The sequence below is a fragment of the Balaenoptera borealis genome (assembly GCF_965194805.1).
Source record: "Balaenoptera borealis genome assembly, chromosome: 2".
Taxonomy (NCBI): Eukaryota; Metazoa; Chordata; class Mammalia; order Artiodactyla; family Balaenopteridae; genus Balaenoptera; species Balaenoptera borealis.
Genome location: NC_138867.1, coordinates 30,796,452 through 30,820,990, shown reverse-complemented (window position 1 = coordinate 30,820,990; position 24,539 = coordinate 30,796,452). Strand labels below are relative to the sequence as shown.

The window sequence follows — 24,539 nt, the reverse complement described above, 5'->3', positions numbered from 1 at the left end:
TGAAAGAATTCAGTATAATCCAATAATAATGTACCCCTTTTAACTGTCATCTTGCTCCCAAGAAGACTCAAAAGAGTGACATGCATTTTTAAACGCTAATTCATTCACTTTAATGGCCAAGTAAATTAATTTTCACATCTCAAATGAACAGCTTTAAAAAACAACTTTAGAGATCATCAGATATCAAATTTGACACAAAAACGAAGGAATTTACTTAAAAGTTGAAACACAAGCTAAAACAAGAATGCTAAAATAGCTCCAAACTTTTATATGGTGTATTTTTGTAAAAAAGCTAATTAATACTCCATTTACTGAAGCAAACCATCTTCACGGCCAACCAGTAGTACTCACAAATAATCTATGACATTAAGTGTGTTTCCCCAAAGACACAACTTGTTAAACCTGATCCAGTTGATGACAAACATTTCATCAGTTCCACAGTGAAATGAGAAAAACACTGTAATGCATTTTTTATAGAATTACATTTGTTAAATGTAAAGAATTTCCTTTTATTAAGATTATGTCCTTTCTGCTGATCTGCGGGGTTTTCTCCCCTGTATTCTATAACCCAGAAATTGCCAGCCAGTATAGTCAGTTTCCTCCTGTTCTGCTTTAACTCCAGAACATCCCTCTGCTTAATCTTCTATATGAATTTTCATTTTCCTTAGTCCTCTCATACTTTTTCCCTCATTTGTGCCGACCAAATTCTTAGGGTAAAATCTGAGCACAACCGAATTTACAGAACAGAGGGAATGGGTTATAACCAATGAGTTATAATGCTGCCAAGCACTTCTTGAGTATTCCGTTCTTCGAGCAGAACCCAGGAGTCTGTATTAAGTTAAATGGCCTACACATTTAAACGATGCTGATTAGGAGTACAGCACAGCATTACGCAGTATTCAGCCAGGTTTGAAAGCATCAAGAAAAAGACACAATGACATAAAAGGCAACAGATTAACATTTACTAATTTACAAAATATCATCACAGATAGGCCACAAATATATCCAAGAAAATTCAGGATAATATTCCCAAAGAACAATTTACCTTATTATGAAAGGTAGCAGCTACATCTCTGAAGCTAATATCTAAGACCTTATCTTTAAAAAGTACTCTAGAGAGTACATAATGTACAGCCTATGAATATACTCAGTAATACTGCCGTAACTTTGTACGGCGATAGACGGTTCCTAGACTTGTTGTGGTGATCAATGCGTAATGTAATGTATATAAATGTCAAATCACTATGCTGTATACCTGAAACTAAAATAACATTGTATGCTAACTATATTTCAATAAAAAGGAAAAAAAAATAAAAATGAAAACGTGCCCTAGATACACACACGTGTTTTAGGCAGCTGGCACCCAGGCACTGCAGAGCAGCAGCAGAGGGGTCCCGCAGAAAGGGGGTCTGGACACCTGCCGGTGGGCGCGGGCTAGCTATCCCAGCCCTGCCACTCCTCAGCAGTGAAGAGGTCACTTGAATTCTCTGACTCTTTTTCTCACATCATTAAGTGAGAAAGCTGAACTTCACTACTTCACGAGTAGTTGCGAAAGTCTGAGTTTGAGCAATGAGAACCCTTTGTCCTCCCCCAGATGAATCCCACGTGGAGGTACGACGGAAAGCGAATGGAAATACTTCAGCTCTAGATGACGGAGGTGCTCAGGGGCCTGGAGCCCACCTTCTGGCCCATCCCTCACACACCCAAGCAGCCTCCAAGGGACCTTCACAGGATGCTTGGGCCCCGTGGACCTAGCTGAACTGGGTCCTTCAAGTAGTCAGGCAGATGGGACTAAATGCCGGCTTCTCCACTTACCAGCTTTTGTTCTGGGGCAAGTCATTTAACCCAGACTCAGTTTCCTCCTGTTTAACACGGGAACACACACCAAGCATCAGAGGAGTGTGTAACCTCCCCTGGCGGCTTTCCGCTGTCCGAAGTCTTCAAAGGCAGGCATCCACTTACCCGTTTATGTAGCTCCTTGTCCTCCTTTTCCTAGAGCTCCAGGCCTACTCTAGGCTTCCATGGCATTTCTCCCCTTATTTATGGCACCTAAGTCCCACACCCCTCACTGTTACTCCAGCGTTGAGCATTTTCAACTCAGGCTTCCACCTCACTCTGTCATTTGAACTCTTTTTTCATGGTCCTGTGACAGGAACCTGCGGCTGCCTACTGTTCAGACCTTTCCTCAAGGAAGAAGAAATTATTCCTCTCTAGAGGAACGGAGGAGGATGGGAGCGAGAAAGTCAGGCAAGGAGAGGAAGAAGGGGGAAAGGAATGCCACCTGCCCTGAGCGAGACCTTCCCCTGGCCAACCACTGTGGCCTGTGCAGCACCAGGACTCCTGGGCCTCTAGAGCACGAGGGCCCCAAGCTGTGCCCATATGCCCTGACGACCTGCACTGGGGCTGAACGCAGGACGACTGGCCCAAGCAAGGAGGTTTGGTCAGTGATACTCAGGCGAATGGGGCACAGTCGTGTCTGCAGTCTTGTTCTCAGGCAAGTGCCAAGGATTACTGGCCCTGGGCAAAATAAGAACCTCAGCGGGATAAGGGGAACAAAAACTGGGTCCACGTGACTCCTTTCTGCTTCAGGCCATGTTGCCGCAACGTCTCAGCACACTGTCCCTCCAACGCCGGCCCCAACGCCGGCCTCTGTAAATGTATGTGTGTAGGTGTAAATCACAGATACATCTGACTCATGGTGTCCGTCATGGGAAAGGGGGTTTCAATTGATAGATGAAAAGCCATCCTCACCACCAGCATTAAGTAATTAGAAAACAACAAGCAACTCTGACTTACTTACCTTTTAGCTTCACTTTTGGGGTCATCACACAGTTCCACAGTCTCTGTAACACCGACATTTTCTTGGGGACTATCCTCCAATTCTTTGGCACTGTCTTGATTTAGGCTGTTATCTTCTGGATCAACCTTTACTCCTTCTCCAGTTCCATTTTCATTGAAATTATCATCATAATTCTAGGTAAGAAAACATGTGTGCCATTACAAAATAAATACTATAATACTACTGGCTTTTTATGTTATGTTGCCAAACAGCTATAATAAACAATGGTAATGTGCTGTGCACTCTGGTAGGAGGATATCTTCAGGAAATAAAAAGGAGAGGCAGACAATAACTTAAGAAAATGAATGCCCATTACAGAAATATTAAATTAGGGAAAATTGGAAACAATCCAAATATTCAATAAGTGAATGGTTGAATATATGAAAGAAAATTATAGAGCTCTTAAAAATCATGTTTCCAAAGATATTGATTCAATTATGTGAAAAAATAGAACATATTAGCAAAAATGGTAGAGAGAAAATTATATATAACCTCTGATTACAACTCAATTCAACATTAAGTAATATTTATAGGCAGAATTAGGGATGATATTTATACTCTTCCATATTTTCCAAATGATCTGCAATGAGCAACTATTTTACAATCAGGAAAAAAAGAAAACAACAACAAAACAGGCATGATAAAAGAAAAAACACCTGACTAACATATCTTCGCTAAATACAACTGGTTTGTTTTTGTCTCAGGTAACGTTTTGCCATGTCTGCTTTCTCCCTCTCTTCTTCCCACGTTCCTTCTCTCTGCACCCACCCTCCAACTACGAAAGCAAGCTGCAGGTAGATCTCATGTATCTCCTAAGAACAGAAACACTCTCCTACATATCCACAATTCCCTCTTCACACTCAAGAATTTAACACTGACATTATCTGTTACACAATCCATATTCACATTCCAGTAATGTCCTTTTTTGTAACCCCTGGATTATGGTAGATATAATCCAGGACCAATGTTGCATTTAGTTGTCATATCTCTTTAATCACCTTTATTCCAGAACAGTACCCCCCCTCCATTTTTTGTTCTTTCATGATATTGACAATTTGATGGCTGCTTTGTAGCATGTCCCATACTTTGACTTTGTCTAATTATTTCCTCATGATTAGATTCAGGTTAAACATTTCTAGCAGGAATATTATAAAGATAATTCTGTGTCCTCAATACATTATATCAGGAAGAAAATGTCAGTTCCCATTTTTCAGTGATTAAAGTTTCATCATTTGATTAAGATGGTATTGCCAGATTTTTCTACTGTTAAGTACCTTTTTCTTTTCTTATGTGCAGAGTGTTACTTTGAGATTGTGTCAATATCCTGTTCCCTAATAACTATTTACCCAATGGATCTGGCATCTACTGATGATTCTTATGTGAACCGTTTATTACATTGGTGGATACAGAACAGTGATTTTTCTGCTTCTATTAGTCCTGCCATTTGCATTTGTGTTAATTCATATTCTTGGAATGAAGCATTCCCATCTGCTTCCTTTCTCCAACTCTCTCTTTTTTTAGGCTCAGTATAGATACATGATTTTTTTTTTTTTTTAAATAAAATCAATGTCTAAAAATCTATGACCACTATTCTTTTTGATGACTCAAATTTTCCCATATTCGGCAAGCCCTTAAGCTGACTCCTGGGTACTTCTGACTTATCCCTGTCAATTTTTGAATACCCCTTATATTTCTAGCATAGATAATGCAGGCTCCCCTTGTACTTTCCCTGTCTCAGCCCTAGAATCAGCCATTTCTCCAAGGACCAAACCCTGACTCCTTTTACTGGGGAAGGGGATTTAGAAACAAAGATGTGTGAACTACATATGCTCATTGCTACTGGGTATCACTGCTTCTGGGCCCTCAGTGTATACTGCTCATGCATGTATTATTTATTTTTTTATATCATGAGCTCATACTGATACCCCCAATTCCAGTCCAACATTAGTGTTCTTCCTCTCTCTTTCCCTCAATTGATACCTGTATTTCCCTTCTCCCACAAGAGAATCTGGTTCCCAAGAATTAGTGTATTTACTCATTTGCTCTATCCTACAATACACATAAAATAGTTTCAGAAATACCACACCAATACCACCAAAATATCCCCTAAGTAAAGCTCAAGATTTCTTCTTTTAGAGTTAATTCTGTCTTTAGAGCATGTCCCAAGGATGGTGTTCAGAGTACCGCATTCAAAACTTTCTTGCGTTAATTCTTCCTTGCTGTCAACAAGGGGGTTTTGTTTGCTTACATTCAATTTCAGTTTTGGGGGTTTTCTTTTACAATCCTTGCTGGCTTATGCAAATTTTTTTGACAATACAAAAAACTCCCAATCTTAAGTTTCATGAGTCTCAGTATCTGCTGCTTCCTGCTCTTTTATCTACCCATACGTGTCTCCACACTACCTTCCCCTTCAAAAGGAGCTTAGAAAATATCCAGGGAAAGTGCTACATAAAACTTGATCTGAATTGGGGCTTTCTCCCTGATATAATTAGAAACCATAAACAAGAGGTATCATCAAGGAATACATATAGCTTTGGAGGGAAAAAATGGGCTGGTAAACAGAAGCATTTTCCTTGGTAAGAGAATACAAATACATGTGCTTATTGTTGCAATCTTCAGGACCTATCAGGTATAAGTCCCTCTCCATTCTATTTTGTCTTTACTCCAGTGGTTCTGACACACAAGAAGAGAGAAAGTGTTCTAAACTAATGACTACAGAGTCTTTGGGTGGAAGATGATATGAGTCATTTTATAAAAGGAACATATAATTTGCTATGTGGTTTTGTAACTGAGGCAAAAAGTTCCAAGTCACAATTTTAATAGTGATTAACTCATGTGTCATGTATCATTTTGGAATATGAAACAGACAAAATTATCAAACATATTATAGCCATTTGGATAAATAAGCCAAATCTAAAGATTTATGAAAAATTATTAGTGTGTTACCTAAATTTTCTTAAAAACATTTCCAATTTTTAAAAAGAGTTACATTTAACATTTAATACTTAATAAAAGCAAATACAATTAGATTATATTAAAATAGCACAGAAATCAATTCCATTCCCTGTAGAACCACCAAATACCCTTAGTAAAATGGGCAAGTACATTTTGTTTTTATAGATTCAAAAAATCCACAAGACTGTGTTATACATGTAACAACATAATACCCTGTTATTTAATAATAATTCTTAAGATAAGAGGTTAAGTTTGGACCCCCCAGTGTGAAATATTTAAGCTTGAAAAAACATTTTTTTTCAAGAATCACAATCATTACAAGTTTCTAAGCAAATGTTCCTTTTTTTAACCACTTTTTTTTCTTTTAATGAAGTATAGTTAATTTACAATGTTGTATTAGTTTCAGGTGTACAGTAAAGTGATTCAGTTATACATATATATATATTATTTTTCAGATTCTTTTCCATTATACATTATTACAAGATATTGAATATAGTTCCCTGTGCTATACAATAGGTCCCTGTTGGCTATCTGTTTTATACATAGTACTGTGTACATGTTAATCCCAAACTCCTAATTTGCCTCACACCCCCCCACCACTATCCCCTTTGGTAACCATAAGTTTGTTCACTATGTCTATGACTCTATTTCTGTTTTGTAAGTAAGTTCATTTGTATCATTTTTTTCGATTCCACATATAGGTGATATTTTACAATATTTGTCTTTGTCTGACTTACTTCACTTAATATGATAATCTCTAGGTCCATTCATGTTGCTGCAAATGGCATTATTTCATTCCTTTTTTATGGCTGAGTAATATTTCATTGTGTATATATACTGCACCTTCTTTATCCATTCATCTGTTGATGGACAATTAGGCTGCTTCCATGTCTTGGCTACTGTAAACAGTGCTTCTATGAACATTGGGTGTATGTATCTTTTCAAATTAGAGTTTTCTCCAGATACATGCCCAGGAGTGGGTAAGCAAATGTTCCCTTTCCAAAATTTCATGTACATTATTACAATGATCAATCCCCAGATTTTCATATATTTCTGAGTTGAACTGTTATACTGATTTAAAAATCTTATCATCACATATGTCCAAATATTTTTTTAATATGGTCCCCTCAGCTAATCTATATTATGGGAATTCCACATGCAAAATTTTTAAACACACAGACAACAATAACTAGGTAAATTGACCACATATATATGATGAGGTAAAGCAGTGAAAAACCAAAATATTTTCAACGCCTTTTAATCTGTTTTGCAATCAACATGAAATTAGGGAGCGACAGTCCCTCTCCTAAATACAGATTATACTGAATAAACAAGAGTACTCCAACTTTACATTTGATATTAAATGTTAATAAAACTTTTTCAACATACCTGTGCTGGTTTCTGTTTCTTTTTCTTCTGTTTTTTAGAAAGCCTAAGAACAAATATAAATCAAAACGTCAAATACTTGACTAAGTGAAAAGAAAAAATATTGAAATACTAGTGATACAAATAGAAATAAAATATTAAAACATATTTAATATCATAAAGCATTAAAAGAAAAATATCCACATTATCATTTTAGAAAAATGTAACAGTGGTTCAACTGATAGTAATTAGCATATCAATTACCCAGTTATAAAACCGCTTTTAAGAGTCATAATATAGTCTATAAAAATTATATCCGACATCATGTCTTTAACCATTTCAATACTATAAAGTTCTCTTAACTAGAAGAAATGCAGAAAATATTAGCATAACAGAATAACTTCTTTGAGATAAAACAGCATTTAAATGCAATCTCTAATGTGCTCAGTAGGTGTAGTGACATTTTTAGAAGTACTTTTGTTTTGGTGCATCCTCCATTTCTTCCTCAGAATTGGCATTCAGACTGTTTTCATCAGTTTGAGGTCCTGAAAAATTTGCTTCCTCCTCCTCCAACTGTTGTTTTAACAAGGCAACCATTTCCCGATGCTTCTTTGATTTTTCATGATTCCTCATGCTGAAAGAACAAGCTGGTATGAGTGACTGCAACGGGATTAATTCACAAGAGTAGTTTACCTCCTTTTGCTTTTTTCAAGAGGGGTCTTCCTTCTCACTGCCACTACCCTAAATGTAAACTAAGACACATCTCTACCCTTCTGTGTGAAACTCCATAAGCAATGTCTAGTTCAGTGCCCCCATGGGCAACTAAATAACACTTCACAAAACAGAACTGACAACACTTAAGCTATGAGAGTTAGATAAACTAAAAAGTAGAAGACTTGTGTCACTACTTTATCTCATCCTGTTCAGATCTGGATTTTTCTAGTTGGGGTTGCCTACTTTTCATTCCCACTAAAATTCTCTCCTTAAGACCGAGGTTCCTTAGAGAAATTGGAACATCTTGTGCCAGAAAGTAAGTGCTCAAAAGTATGTCTGGGACATGTCAAAAGGACACAGGAACCACGTTGAAGGAATTCTCACTAACCACAACTGGGAAATTTGAGCATGAGAAGGGCAGCAATGAATTTTAAAACACTGAAAAGAAATTCATAAATTCATACTGACAACAGACAGATAAATGCTCTTTTGTACAGCAGAAGGTCAAATGATGACTTATGACGTAGAGCACTGGCACTGGAAAAGCCTCATTCTGAGACGATTATAGTGAAGATTGGTACAAGCTGAAATCATCAGTGGGTGCTAAATCTAGGAAGGAAATTTTGATGAAGAGAAAGATATTTGCATGGCTTTAAAGTGTCTCCCCACATATTAAACATGCTGCAAGGGAAAAAATACTAACTATACAGTGGAAAAACAAGACAACACCTTGATTGGATGATCAAAATGATCACCACCAATGAGGGGCAGACAGACTTCCATCCTTCCAGATAGAAACCCTGAGAGCAACACAGGTTTACACAGTACTCCAGCTAGGAATGCACAACCTGAATCTAATCATGAGGAAATGGACACACCCAAATGAGAAATATTCTATTTTTAAAAAACATTTTAAAGGTCAGTTTTCCTCCAAAATGTCAATGGCACAGAAAAGGGAACTGGTCCAGATTAAATGAGACTAAATAAATAAGTGCAATACATGATCCTAGACTAGATCCTGTAATGAAGTTGGGAAAATGCTACATAGGACATTAATACGGGATCAACTGACAAAAGCGAAATATAGGCAGTAAATGGAATAAAAGTACTACATCAACATTATAAATTTCCTGAAGTTGACAGCTGTGATTATGGAGAAGAATGTCCTTATTCTTAAGGAATATATACTGAAGTGTTCAGAGGTAAAGGAGCACTATGTATGTAACTTACTCTCACATTATTCAGAAAAAACCTTGTCCGTGTGTGTGGAGAGAGAACGAGCACATGCAAACGGGGCAAAATGTGAGGTGAATCGGGCGCTCTATATTCTACTCATGCAACTTGCCGTTAAGTTTGACGTCCTTTCCAAATACAAAAATTATTTTTAAAGCCTCCTTCATCGTTGCTTTTGTTTCCTTGCTTGTTTCTGCCCGCCTTGCGCCATTCCTCTGGCTACGCTATCGCTCTTCCCTGGGGTTACACGGTGATAACACTTAGGACTCCCAAGCTCCATTTCCATCCTTTGCCTCCTCCTTCTTTACTGCACGTGTTTTGCTTCTTTTCCCCTTGCTAATTCTACTCTCATTTTTTCCCATATTCTAGCCGGCCCCTCCCCGCCTGCTTTATGATAGTATCCTTTTTAATACTTCTCTCTTCGTGACTGCTCCCTAGGATAAAGTCCTTTGACTTCAGCAACTATACTACAGGCAGGACACATCTGAAGTTCTCGGGCTGGCGACAACGGTCTGCACGGGAGCATGACAGCTGGAAGTGAGTTTGCACCAACTGTGGAGAAAGATGACTAGCCTCAGTTTAGCCCCCTTGCCTGTGTGACTCTGCCTTCCTCACCAAAGCAAGCAACGTTTCTTTCTGGAGATAGCGTACACGTTTAAAAAGCAGCTATTACACAGGAACATCACATGAATGAGAATCATTACAACAGGCTTAACTGCTGGTACAAATCCTTCTTCCTCCCCTGCTGGGAAGATATCCCCCAAGATGACAGGTGAGGGCTAGTGACCAACTGCTACAAGCATTTTTTTTAGGACTTTCAAAGTGTTACACTTCACCTCAAAAAAGGAGGTGAGTTCAAAGATATTAAACTTACGCCTTTTCCGTCTTGAAAGATTTGTCACATGCTGGGCAGTAAAGGCCATCATAAAGTTCTGCATCCTCAGCCTCATCACTATCTTTACCTACGAGAGGGAAGCCTACAGTAAGAATCCTGTTTGATTAGAACATAAATCTAAAACCTGTTAACAAGTAACATCTCTTCAGTAAATATCTAGAGTTGCACACATATCAGAAACTAAAATTTGTTGCTTCCTCACCAAGAAAAAGCAATGTTACCGGGATTTGAGTTGGCCTTTTAAAAGCAGCACTGAATTATAAGGGAAGGCGTCCAAACAGATCACTTTACCTTTCAAGTTCTTTTCATAAGCCTACTTAGAACAAAATTCAAAAAATTCTCAGAGTCCTAGGTGTGAGCTAAGTTCAGAAAATCAAATGTCACTTTCATAGTTCTACCACAAAGCAGTTTTTTCAACAAAGGTGTTTTAGTTTATCTCTTGAGCAAGATTTGGTGTGAACACATGTATAACTGTAATCTACTCTTCAATGCTTAAATAAGCTTAGTTTATGACATTCCATCATTATTAGAAAGATAGGTCATAAAATAGCATATTACATGTAAAGTTTAACATTATCTTTACAGACTTTTATAAACTTGAAGCTTTATTACAATGGAATAATTATTATCAATATAGACCACAAAATCTAAGCTCAGTTGAAAGTCTTTGCACAATCCCATATTCTATCTTTATAAGAAATAAACAAGTAAACTGATTGCCATTTTGGATTTACTATGGGATCGATAAAGATCCCAAGGTATCTCTTCTATATTCTACATTTTTTTTTAATAATAAGTAATGGTAATATGATTCTGAAGGACATTCTCACTGAAATCATAAATGATCAAAATACCTCCAATGTTTCGTATCAGATACTTTCTAATTATGTGTACACTTTCAAATAGTTTGATTATTCAAATAGTTAATAAAGAATGCTGGATTTGAAGTCAAAATCTGGATCTAAGAATGTTCTCACTCATATGTTCTCAGACATATGCCAGAGCTTCTCAGTAACAAAGAGACAACTATATGAGCAAAACCTACATTTAAGGGACATAGTGTGAGGATCAAGCAAGATCTTATATGTGAAAGCACCTTATAAACTGTAAAACTCTACATAATTATGCCACCTCACATTTACACAGTGCTTCATAACTCTCAAGGCACTTTCACACATACTACTTGCAATTAATTAAGAAAACATTTCATTTCCTAATCATGTGGAATAAATAAAAGTCTGTCATTTTATCATTTGAGCTGTTAGTCTGAAAACCAACATTTGTAAGTAAGGTAAAGTTAAGTAAACTATGTTTAGATCATTTACTTTTATTTCTCATGGAACAGCCAGAGACAGTGGAGAAAGTCAGGTATATCAATCACTATTCTCAACAATGCCCAATCCTCTCCTTTTAAGGTAGTCACATGCCTGTGCTCTAATGACAGAGGAAGAGAAAAGACACATTTCAGGACACCAGGAGAAGCCCCTCTACAAGTCAGAAATGAGACAATTTATATACACCAGATAGACTCCTGCACAGTATCGGCTTTTCTGGAAAGAGTTACTATTAAAACTTGACCCACTGCTTAACTGCATTTTTAAAAAATAACCAGTTACACCTGACAATATGCCCACTTCTCAATGTATTTATGCAGCCAAATGGTTCAAAACATAGTCAGAAAAGAGTTCGTTAATGAAATTACTGCAATTATACTACTTCCATCGACTACCTTCACTTGGCCATGCCAAATTATTTTTCATTTCAATTATCTGCCATATTTAAAAATTGGGAGATGGCACATAAAAATCCAGTTTTCCAGCCTCACTTTAAAAACAAACAAACCAAACAAACATGAAACTGGCAACAATCGGCTGGAACCCAGGTGTTCTCCAGATTTTCATCTGCCCTCCCATTCCCTGTTGTCTCACACCTGAGCCCTTTACGGACACCTGTGAGCATCCTGAGTGCACAACCCCTGAGCACAAAAGCATTTACTTCCTACAGTTTCTTAATGAATGGAGGAAGTTACCATCCTGTCCGTCTTGGAGTTCCTGCTCTTCCGCTTCATCTTCACCTGATCCGTCTCCAAACTCCTTTTCATACTGTGCCTCCATCTCCCTGAGCTCCTTCTCCAAATCGGCCACCGTCATCCAGCTCTGCTCTTGGTACTGCTCTGCCAGTCTAGACACACACAGCACAGTCTCTGCATTGGTTTTATTTATTTTGGGGGCTTAAAACCCATCCCCTGGAGAGCTTCTTCCTCCCAAATTGTCATTGCCTACAAACTTAAAACCTGTACTTGGCTGAAGCAGGCAAAGTCACTTAAATCTGTTATCTGTTATGTGGTTGATCTTAATTGCTCCACTAGATAATGGGTTTTGAAACATATAACTCTTTGCAACTTACTAAAAGTCTTCAGGTGGGGACTTCCCTGGTGGCGCAGTGGTTAAGAATCTGCCTGCCAATGCAGGGGACACGGGTTCGAGCCCTGGTCCAGGAAGATCCCACATGCCGCGGAGCAACTAAGCCCGTGTGCCACAATTACGGAGCCTGCGCTCTAGAGCCCATGAGCCACAACTACTGAAGCCCACGGGCCTAGAGGCCGTGCTCTGCAACAAGAGAAGCCACCGCAATGAGAGGCTCAAACACTGCAACGAAGAGTAGCCCCCGCTCGCCGCAACTAGAGAAAGCCCGCGCGCAGCAACGAAGACCCAACGCAGCCAAAAATAAATAAAATAAATTTATTAAAAAAAAAGTCTTCAGGTGGTTTTAAACCGTAAGTGTCATGTAAAGTGCTAATTTTTCAAAGATGAGGTGGGTAGAACTTTCAAGAAGTGAATAGTTTTTTAAAGAATGCTATAATGCTCTGGACACAATGCCTTTACAGGGACTCAAAACAACAAAACTTTAAAGGCACTGAGATGAACTAAATATTTAAGAGTATACTGACAGAGTAGAGTATTGTGTGGTACTTAAAAGCAGGGCACTGGACTGACTTCTAGGGTCCAATTCCCACCTCTGCAATTTATTAGCTACGTGATCTTGGGCCTCATTTCCTCAAAAGGAAGAGGATAAAAACCAGAACTTACTTCACAGAATTGTTGCAAGAAAAGCACTTACAACAGGGCCTTGTACAGAATGAGAATTCGATTAACATTAGTTATTATTAAACGTTACAAGAGTCTGAAAAGAATCTCAAGTATAAAGGGCCTCTGAAGGAAAACATCCAACTCAAAAGAAACATTTTTTCACAGTTGATGAAAAGACATCGTCCAATGCCAGGATGTAAAAGAAAAGGATGAAGGCAGAATGCGGATTAAACCCCCCATGAAAGCACCACGTCAGGTATCCACTGATGCTTCCTGTGACCGGCACCTACTTATAGACAGGGTCCAGCCAGCACCACATACTTGGCCTGCTTTAGCTTCTGCTGCCGCCTCATTGCTTCGGCTTTCCTCGCCTTCTCTGCGTTCTGTTCTTCCACAAGTTTTCGATGAGCCTGCACTCTTCTATCTCTTTTACGGATGAAAGCTACCAGCTGACGGACAAGCTCATTCTTCTCTTTCCTTGCTTTGTCTCGAATCTTTTTGTTCTCTTTTTCCATGGCTCGTTTCTCCCAGCGGTTTGAAGCCTGTCGTGTATCATATTCCTCTTTCCAAGCAAAGTTCTTCTGAGTGCAGAAGCTCTGCCAATAAGCGTAGAAAGGATGGACTACCTAGTGACAAAGAAAATAGGTAAAATGCTAGATTTTTATTTGGATTTCTTTTTTAGTAAGGCAGCAAATATTGCTGCTGCAAAACATCTAACCTCCTTTCTTCATATATACAACTTTACTATTAATCAACAGAGAAGACAGTCCTTTGAAGGCTTTACAAAGTAACTCTTCAGAATGAATTTGACGAGGAAATTAATGGAATGGGACCATGATCACTAAACAGTGAAAAGAGGGGAGGTGATCAGGAAAAAAAAGAGAGGAAGAGAGTCACAGTAAAAGACCGAGAACTAGAACCCTTTTTTTTAAATAAAGAAATGCGGAAAAGATACACTGACAAACGCTAATTACAAAATGGCAATGAATTTTTCTTCTACCGTATCATAGTCACTCTGGGAGTCTCCAAAAGTTGGGAAATCCTCAACATCCTCTTCTAAAGAAGATTCTAGTTCTTCCTTGGCAATCATTTCAAAAACATTACGATACACTGTATAAAAGCCCTAAAAAACAGTAACAGAAACACAAATTCTTAACACTTTTGTAGTTTAATTATAGAATAAGATTTTAAAATGCAACATGAAAAACTTTAATGTTACAGAAGTACAGACCCAAGCTCGGTCACTGCAAGTACATTTAGTTTTCAACTGAAGGTCTTTATATGCTGACAGTTTAAATATGAAGGCTCTGTTTTTCAGTTTCCAAAATGAACATTCTTTCACCTTCTATTGTAGAATAATTTTAAGAATTCTCTTTGCATTTGAGAGTCTTACTTAAGTGCTTGATAAGAAATTATCAGTGAGTTCATTTCTTACCTTTTCATCATCTCCATAACCAGAGTAACAGGTCACAGTGAAATAGTGAAGCAAATCTAAGCTGTCATCTTGATACTCTCCATCAAGCCCACCTTTAAGCAGAGCCTCTCTATGATTATCATACCTAAACAAAAAAAAATTAGCGACATCAGTGAAGGCTGAATAAACAAGAATTCAAAAGGATTCCTTACTCTGAAACAGTCAAAATATAATTATTGTACATTTTAACGTGGTCAACTCACAACCAAAAAATCTGAAGAAAAATATCAACAGGCAAAGACTTAATAATCTTTCACAGAACTGCTGATTAAAACTATGACTGCAACTCCCAGTACATTACAGGCAGTATACGGTACTAGCCAATACGAAGAGGGGAATTTAATGAGCCAGGGAATGTCCATGACTCTCCCAGAAAGGTAGCTGCACTTTCACACGAAAGAGACCTTACTAAATAAGACAGTAGTGGACATCATCTGGTCCACAGACTAATTATACATTTGCGATCTGGGAATTTACCAACATGGACCAGAATAAAATTCTTCTAATGTTTATGTAAACAATCTAGGAGCTTCACACACATACAACTGCCCCTCACTCTGTAAAGTTAGTTATTACTCTCGTTTGATATAACAGGAAATTGAAGCTCAGCAATATTACATAACATTGTCCACAGTCATAAAGCCAATAAGCAGCAGGGCTAGAATTCAAAACTACGTGTCCTGCACCAGAAGGCCCATGCTCCTCGCCACTGTGCAGTACTGCCTCCAGATGACAGGAGAGTTAATAGGCAGGGCCTTTAAACAAAAAGACAAGGGAATCCTCGGGACAAGAAAACAACCTAAGATCTAGAGAAGAGCTAGAGCAAAAGGAAGGCAGGAAAGAATTTCAAAGTTTCCAAAGGAAGGCAAAAGCATTTCTAAGGCCAGATTTCCAAATTCCTCAGGAGGAGAAAAATTTAGGATTCTCTGATTTTTATATAAAAGATAATTTAGTAAGAATTGTCCTCCAGACGCAGCCTCTGAATCGCCCGGCACCTTCTGTTCGGTCAGCGACGTGAGGGTATCGCCGAGGCGTGTGGTCCGCGCCGCTCGGCCCGTTGTATGCCCGTGCGCTCGCCCGCCCAGCCAGCCTGCGGAGCTCCCGCCCGTGTCCCCCGGCTGGTCCGGGGGGTCCGGGTACCGCCTTGACGGCGGCTCGGCCGGACGCGCGGACTGGACCGCAGCCCGCACCCCGAGCGGACGGCGTCATGAGGCACCTGCCGTACTTCTGCCGCGGCCAGGTGGTGCGAGGCTTCGGTCGCGGCCCCAAGCACCTGGGCATCCCTACAGCTAACTTTCCTGAACAAGTAGTAGATAATCTTTCGGCTGATGCATCCACTGGCATATATCATGGTTGGGCCGGTGCTGGAAGTGGAGACGTCCGTAAGATGGTGGTGAGCATAGGATGGAACCCATACTACAAGAATACGAAAACATCCATGGAAGCTCATATCATGCATACTTTCAAAGAGGACTTCTATGGGGAAATTCTCGCTACCTCAGACCAGAAAAGAACTGTGATTCTTTAGAGTCACTCATTTCAGCAATTCAAGGTGATACTGAGGAAGCTAAGAAACGACTAGATTTACCAAAACATTTGAAACTCAAAGAAGACAACTTCTTCCAGGTTCCTAAAAGCAAAATAATGAATGGTCACTGATGGAAAAGCATCTTATTTATTCATTCACTGTTTTCTCATATTTTACTCCTCATAACTCTACAGTCCCATCTTGGTTATATTTTAAAAATCAGACATTTTCCTACAGCTGTGAATTAAACAGTACAATGTAGTTACCATATTATGTTCCCATTGTTCAATTAAACCCATCACGTTACAGTACTAAAAAGGTTCATTTTAAAAATCAAGATTCTTTTTTATGTAATATGTTGATTAAAATGTACCACTAGAAAGGCCTTAAGTGTTCTATAATGGGAATGAAATATATATAAATACGGGTAACAGGCAAGCCACTAGTTTGAGATGAGAACTATAATTTTCATGGTAAAGTTCTAGCATGCATGTACCTGGATAGCATGCTCTGCTAGTCAGAAGGCTCATAAAAGGAACTATATTAAGCAGAGGGTTGACTGTTTATTACAAACCTAAGGGGAAAAGTCCAGACTTCGTATTTTTGATATTTTGTGCATTTATATATTGTTATAGACATGAGGACTTGTGAAATTTCATTTTAGTTAGTCATTTCCTTTAAGGGCTCAAATCACTGTACTATGTTCCATTTTTGTTACAGCTGCCTCAGTTCTAATTGGTCTGGACTCTCTCCCTATTATTTTTTTGTTTTTCTTTTAAAACAGTAAAATGAGTGTTTCTCGAATCTCTATTTCTCATTTTTGTGTTGTAAAACACTTCTCTCTTTTTAAGAGTAGATGTTCTTCAACATTTTTCTTAACCTTTGTTTCCTGTAAACAATTGTCAGTGTCAGCTCTTCCATTTAGAATATCCAACTCTACATTTACAAAATGTAGAGTTTCATCTGCATCTGTATCTGCCATCCCATCCCTTCACTATATGAACAGTGATTAAGCGCATATCTTTTGCATTTTAGAAAAAACACCCAAAAGTTCATCTGTAGGTTTCCTCAAAGTTTAAACGAACACCTAGCATTTCATTTATCTATATCAGTTTCTTAAACAACACAAAATACTTGTTTCCCTCTCAGGGAAACTATTTAAGAGCCAACTAAACTATGAACTACAAAGTTATTTGTTTTTAATGTGATTATATGTTCCTGAGCAAATCAAACTGTTGTAGTTGTGTGTGCACAATGTAATTTAAGGCTAAAGAGTGCTGCCTAGAAGATAATTTTAAAGATAACTCATTATAAAACCATTTTCCCCTAATCTGCATAAATGAGAGAACTGATTTTAACAAAACTGTTTATATAATATTTAGACGAACATCTAAAGCTAATGTTGGAGAAGGGGGAAGCAGGAATAAATTCAGTTGGATTGTCTAACTTTTTGGTGTATGAATTTATGGCAAACAATGTAGTATGTGTCTTTTTCATTTCTTCTTTATAGAAATACTTTGAAAATGTAATTTAATGTTAGAAATCCTATACTTGAAAGAAGCCTCAATTATCAGTGGTTCTATGAAACAAAGTTAAAAACAAACATGGAAAGTGTAAAAAAGATTTGTGTTTGTGTGAGTAGCTTGCGACAGATTGTGTCCTCATTAAGTGTGAAAATTCTTTGATATTGTCACCTTACATTTTGTTAAATAACTATTGCTTTTGAAAAGCCTATAGTGTGTGGTTTAGGAGTTAGTTAATAGTGTCTACATTTTTTAAAGTTTTATATTATTTATATATTATAAGAAATTGCAGTAGGGCCATTTTCGATTAGTCAGTGTTTTCAGGCCTTGAAATAAATCTTGACCAAGTGAAAAAAAAAAAAGAATTTTCTTTACAGCCTTTCTCTCTTGACAGCTGGCCGTGCTTGTATGCTACCACACAGAAGACTTGCACGGGTGAACTGAACACCCACCTGCTCTGTGGGATCTTGCACAGTTATGTCAGGACTTTGTAGCAAAAAGTTCACTGAGAATCTGGAAACCCAGAACTTCAAACGCAGAAATTTTTGTTTGGAAATGGCATTAAATGATCAGGTCATCCTGAGTTAAAGAATCTGTCATAGATGTAGAAGCTTAACTCAATTTCTTATAGAAAGTAGTTCTTGGGAAAATATTACAATTCTTGATGAAAACACTGTATCTGTTTTTTAAGGAAAAGTCAACATTCTTCCTTTTCTGACATCAGTAAATTTGTCAGACATCAAAAAGACCTTATTCAAAGAGAAGGCACTTCATAAGTATCAAAATTAAAACTATCTACGATTGCCAAGCTTTGTGTTTCATCGTCTATAATATCAGAGTTGGAGTAATCATCTCAAAGGTTCCTTCCTACCAACACACTGCATTTTATATAATGAATATGTGACTGGTGCTTCAGAACACACCCCAAACCATTTAACATATTAAATGTTTTAAAAACCCTCTGTTGACCATTCTTCCCAACAAGATCCACAAGGAAGGACAGCGTGACGCTCACCATGCTCTTTCCTGAGGGTCGCTCAACACGTCATACGCTGCTTGGATTAGTTTAAATTGCTCAGCTGCTTCTGCGGCATTATCCAGATTTTTATCTGTTAAAATAAAGACACAGAAATTCAGTCATCAAAAAAGTAAAGGACAGGGGCTTCCCTGGTGGCACAGTGGTTGAGAATCTGTCTGCTAATGCAGGGGACACGGGTTCGAGCCCTGGTCTGGGAGGATCCCGCGTGCCGCGGAGCAACTGGGCCCGTGAGCCACAGTTACTGAGCCTGCGCGTCTGGAGCCTGTGCTCTGCAACAAGAGAGGCCGCGATACTGAGAGGCCCACGCACCACGATGAAGAGTGGCCCCCCGCTTGCCATAGCTGGAGAAAGCCCTCGCGTGAAAACGAAGACCCAACACAGCCATAAATAAATAAAAATTTTAAAAAAATTTTAAAAAGTAAAGGACAGACTCTAAACGGGACCTCTTCCATCAGAAATGCCATAAATAGATGAGTGTACAAACAACTAAGGAAAAACAGAGAAAATGGATGACAGCTGATAATCAGGATCTGTTATAAGTGTCAACTTGAGTAGAAATTTCATGCTTTTCTCTAAATCTCAGTGCATTACTGAGCACTCAACCTGGATATCCACAAATAGAAAATGCTGAGTAGTACACATTTTATTTTTAGAAGGAGTAAAATATATAAATCAATCATTTATAGAAAGGCTGTTACTATTCAGTGCTAGATTATGTTTAATCCATCTTTACCACCGTCCTTAAGGTTTTCTTTCTTATCAGCATATACCAAAATAAATCTCATAAAGTTTAAAAACTATGTACTAACTAATTACTTTTCCCTTAGTTATACTTCCTTAACCGTGGAATTCAGAAAGCATCTTTGCCTCAGGGTGGTAGCCAGCTTCCAAGATGGCCCCCAAGGACCCCCACCTCCTGGCATTCACACCCTGTGTGGTCCCCTCCCATGGCACCGGGGTTGGTCTCTGTGACCGAAAGCAGGTGGCAGGAGTGGTGACGGTACAGGACATTACTTCCAAGATTAGATCATGAAAGACTGTAGTTTGCATCTTGGGCGCTCGCTCTCTCTTGGATCACTGGGAGTAGCCAGCTGCCACAGCATGACACTCCAGTGGTCCATGAGAAGCCCACGTGGTGAAGAATGAAGGCCTCCGGCCCACAGCCAACAAGGAACTGAGGCCCGCCATTACTATGGGGGTGAGCTTGAAAGTGGGTTTTCCCAGACAGTGGTGATTCAACCTGGTGAGAAACCTTGAGCCAAGCCACCCAGCTACACCATTCTGATTCTGATCCCCAGAAACTGTGTGAGTCCGTATTATGAAAATATTTGCTAAAAAAAAAGAAAATATTTGCTGTTTGTTGTTTTAAGCCCTAAGTTTTCGGTAATTTTTACACAGCAATAGATAACTAATACACTCAGAAAGCAAAATATTTTGAACCTACTATGGAGTACATCAATGTTCTTTAAGCTACAACTCAATATTTGCCTCTAAGAAAAAAAATATGACAGAAGCAGTCTTAAAACAAGGCCCTCAAGGGTATCCTACCTCCTCTTTTCAGATACCATTACACAGCCCCCAGTCCTTCAAGCGGGCTTCTGCTCAACAACTGACACGGACAACACCTTCTCAAGTGCAGCAATTTGCCACAGATCTCTTTACTAAGATGCTTTAACACAAAAAGCTTTAGATACAGAATCATGCTCCCTCGGAATTAAAAAATAAAGTAAGAAACAGAAACAAAAAAAACTCCACCACAGGAGCCTAGCTGTATAATACCACGCAGGTCTGACTCCCCTTCCACAGAGCAGCCCATGGGTCATCTCCTAGTCTACCTCTTCTCTGGACTAAATCTCCCATTTCTTATGCACACTATAATACCCTCTACTTCAAATGCAGTCAAAGACAGTGATCATCAAGGAGCCATTCATTAATTCCTTAACATTCTACTTCTAATCACTATAGCTAATTATATTAGCTTTTAGCAACAATATCACAGTAAGTCATATTGAATTTATAGGTGACAAAGTTTCAAGTATTTTTCATATTAATTACTGACAAGAGGCACTTCCTTGGTGGCACAGTGGTTAAGAGTCCACACTCCCAATGCAGGAAGCCGTGGTTCAATCCCCGGTCAGGGACCTAGATCCCACATGCGTGCCGTAGCTAAGAGTTTCCTGCCACAGCTGAGACCCGAAGCAACTAAATAAATAAATAAATAATTTTAAAAAAATTCCTGACAAGCCAATATAACTGTATAACAAATATTTTTTTAACTCAGATATAGTACTCAATCCATTCTGTGGCAGATACTAAAGGTTAGATCATCCAACACCTCTCCCTCCTTTCTCTCTTGCAGCCTTTACTGTGGAGGCTGGATAAGCTAAAAAATAAGCAAGTATTTTAGCTTATCCAGCCTCCCTTGCTGCTAGGAAGGGTCGTGACACAGTTCTGACCAGTGAGATGAAAGCAGAAGTCTATTAGTGTATTTTCTTTCCTTCCTCTTTTTGTCTTGTACATGGACATGAGAGCTGGAGCTGCAGCAGCCATCTTGAGACCATGAAGGAAAAGTCAAGAGATTCACAGTGACATTACTTAGCCACTGAAACAATGCCAGCAGGCACCTACCTCCAAGCCTCCCTGTGGTGAGAAAAATAAATTCTTAACCTACTAAGCCACTGTGGCTAGGTTTTCCATTATTTCCAATGCATACTATCAAATTCCATCTTGTTGTGGCCCTGCTGCAATTGGATTCTAAACACAGGACACCCAGTATCCTGTTTTGATAATTTTAGATTTAATTATTTTAGATTTTTATTACTACTCTGTGGCAAATACTACTAGTTGCCTACTCGATATCCATTCTCCTCTTCCTCCTAACAAAACCTGATTTTGATCACAGTGGTAATACACACACTTAAAAAATTCACCTCCCCAGACTTTCTTGAAGTTGGGGTTGTCGGGTGACCCAGCTTTAGCCAATCAGATACAAACACAGATCTACTAAGTGAAGCTTCTAGGAGAAGACTGTTTCTCCTGATGAAAGGGATGGGCCTGGGTGGCACTCACCTTATGCCCTTAACTCATCCCCCGTGTCCTGCCCAAAGCCCGGGTACACTGCCTGCAGGCAGATTATGAGGACTGAGGCAGAGACTGCTAGTTCATCCCCTTCTTCCGGTAACAACTGAATCCTGATTTTATGGGGGCACCTGATCCTCCAAAGAAAGACTCCGTTTCCAGTCTCCCTTGAAGCTTGGCATGACCATGTGACTAAGCTCCGGTCAATAAAATCTATAAAAGTATTCTGTGGTGGCTTTTAAGACTTCCTTGAGAGGCAACCAGCACACACTCTGTCCCTGCTTTATCCTTTCCTCCTCCACACCGCTGCCTGGGATCCCCTGCTGCCGTTTCAGACGCTGAGTGAGGCCTCATCTGACAGCTGCTGAGCAGAGGCCAAGGACCTCACGGAGGAGACCTGCTGCACTGGGGCCCACCTGCCTCTCTCTGCGCCTCCACATGAGAGTAATGAACTTCTCTGAGGCTTAACTGCTTACACTTGATGCAAGGACTCAAGTCTTATGGTCAGGATGATGGAGCAGGTCTTCGATGGCTTCATCAAGCAGCTGGAGCTACCAAGATGGGCCACCTCTGGATTTCTTGCTACATGAAGAAAATAAAATGACTCTTTGTTTTGACCACAATTGCCAGTTTCCTGTCACGTGCAGCTGAACACAATCCTGATACGTCTCCACGGTGATAGTCCAGCTCATGACTTCTATGTCTTCATCAAATCATTAATAACATTTTGGTCAGATAAACAAAAAAGCATAGTTCAAATAGCTAGCTAGTGGGAAGCAGCTGCATAGCACAGGGAGACCAGCTCGGTGCTTTGTGACCACCTAGAGGGATGGGATAGGGAGGGTGGGAGGGAGACGCAAGAGGGAAGAGATATGGGGATATATGTATACATATAGCTGATTCACTTTGTTATGCGGCAGAAACTAACACAACATTGTAAAGCAATTATACTCCAATAAAGATGTTAAATTAAAAAAAAAAAAATTAAAGCAGAAAGGCAGAAAAAGCCAGCAACTAAATCTCCTGACATGAGACAAAAAAGGTGACTGTTTGGGGTGGTAAGTGGGTGGTTCTTCTTCACCTTTTAATCTGTACTGTACTTTGTTGTCCTGTTTCTTCCCACTCCCTTCTTTCCTCCCTCAAAGAAGTCTGGTAAGAGCTAAAGCTTTTAAACATAAAAAACCCAACAATGTACCATCTGAAAGTAAGATCTAATCACTTACTGGAGCTTCTTTTTTAACAAGTTTTTTCAATCTGTCATATGGCTTTTTATTTCACTTAAATATACTTGTAACTGGCTGAACAGGGGGTTGAACATGACTGTAGTTAACAAGCAATCATAAAAAATGGAAAGTCCACCTTGATTATTAGCCAAATGCAAAGCCACAGGTCTTGCATATCAGTCATTAAAGTTTAAAAGGCATTCTCATACTATCCTCTGTGCTTTTCTCTTGATCCATTCACACCGTCTTCCACTTTGTCCCAAACGTTTTTTACACTACCTTCTAGAACATTTCATGGACTGTGCCTTTTAAGTCCTGCCTTGACTGAAGCCAGGTTCCCTGAGAACACCACTTCCCTACAGGCCTCTCGGGCTCCAGCACAGCTGTCATACAGCAGGTCTGGTGGTAAAGCTGACGCCCTCCTGGTCACTGATTCTCTATTCACCCCTGAGGACAAACCAGCACTCCGTCGAGATTCAGACCATCTGGCCATCTCTCCGTCTTCCCGTCCTTCTCACTGTTCACTCGCCTCCCAACTGCTCCCCCTACTCGCTGAGGATTTCAGCACGTGACTCAGTCTCCACCCCCAGGTCCTATCGTCATCCTAGTCATGTCAGTGTCCCTGGACCTACTGGTCTCCCTACCTCCAGCCTTGCCCGCTCCAATCCGTTCTCCCCACTACAGCCATAGAGATACTAGAAAAATACAAACCTATCATTTCCCCTGCTTCCAACCCTTCAATGCTTCCCAACGCCCTTAGGTTAAAACCCAATCTGCCTAATGCAGGTTACCACAACCTTCAAGACCCGGCCCCTGCTCACCTGGGCAGGCTCACCTCTTCCCCTTCCTAGACTCTGCCGTGCCCTCTCTTGCCTTCCACCTCCCGTATTCCCTGTGTTCCCGCTTTAGGTCTCGACCTAGATGTCACTTCTTCAGGGATGCACATCTATTCCACCCACTAGAAAACCCAGTCCAGATTGGTACATGTGCTCATAAGCACCTTGTATTTGCCCTCATACTGCCCTTATCTCACCGGATGAAAAGTGACTGCTTTCCTCTGTGTCTCCCAGAAGACAGCAGGGCCAGCAGGGCAGGGACCACTCCTGTCTCGTTCCACAGTAAGGTGTTCAGGGAACAGTCATCAGATGAATTACTGAAAGCCTGGCTTTCACAAGGAGTGACCTTACTACGCAGTGCTACTGACCCTACTGGAAATTATTCTCAGTTCCCCAATAACAGAAATAAAGGTAATCTCTTCCTTTTTTAACAATGAAAATGGGCAGCCTTTCTATATGAGGTACATATTAGTCTTTGAAGCACAGCCTATATGTCACCTAACATCTAACACAGTACCTTACACACAGAATGAAATTAAACATTTGCTGAGTGTCAGACTGAACAAATTAATGAGCCAGCAAAGCAAAGCATATCAAAATCATGTGTCTCCTGGGACAGTATTTATCTCTTATATGTACAGGCATTTTCAAACCAAGATATTTAGGATGTTACGAATTCTGATGACATTCAAAGAAGCTATTCACATTTAGTTCCTAACACATTTGGTTTCAAAGTAGTTAACTGATA

At 39.5% G+C, this 24,539-nt stretch overlaps 1 protein-coding gene and 1 pseudogene across 7 annotated transcripts in view; one reads left to right on the top strand and one right to left on the bottom strand.

Moving 5' to 3' along the window:
• The window catches only part of DNAJC21 (DnaJ heat shock protein family (Hsp40) member C21), a 32,032-nt gene that overhangs the window by 5,252 nt on the left and 2,241 nt on the right, over positions 1-24,539 (bottom strand). For 3 of the 6 annotated variants that reach the window (XR_014241848.1, XR_014241849.1, XM_082382336.1), the window contains exons 2-10: positions 18,631-18,724; positions 14,526-14,649; positions 14,091-14,213; positions 13,412-13,716; positions 12,031-12,182; positions 9,981-10,068; positions 7,635-7,793; positions 7,184-7,226; positions 2,801-2,973 (exon numbers count right to left, since the gene is read on the bottom strand). Coding sequence is in view for 2 of the 6 variants with exons in the window: in XM_082382336.1 (XP_082238462.1) it covers positions 2,801-2,973; positions 7,184-7,226; positions 7,635-7,793; positions 9,981-10,068; positions 12,031-12,182; positions 13,412-13,716; positions 14,091-14,213; positions 14,526-14,649; positions 18,631-18,724 (1,261 nt within the window). In the remaining 4 variants the exon portion in view is untranslated. Of the gene's footprint in view, positions 1-10; positions 2,650-2,800; positions 2,974-7,183; positions 7,227-7,634; positions 7,794-9,980; positions 10,069-12,030; positions 12,183-13,411; positions 13,717-14,090; positions 14,214-14,525; positions 14,650-18,630; positions 18,725-24,539 lie in introns of those variants that run through there. The other 3 variants (XM_082382337.1, XR_014241847.1, XR_014241850.1) reach the window with 3 other exon arrangements.
• LOC309624385 (riboflavin kinase pseudogene) lies at positions 14,668-18,614 on the top strand (annotated as a pseudogene). The gene has a single exon. The product of its transcript is annotated as a riboflavin kinase pseudogene (transcript).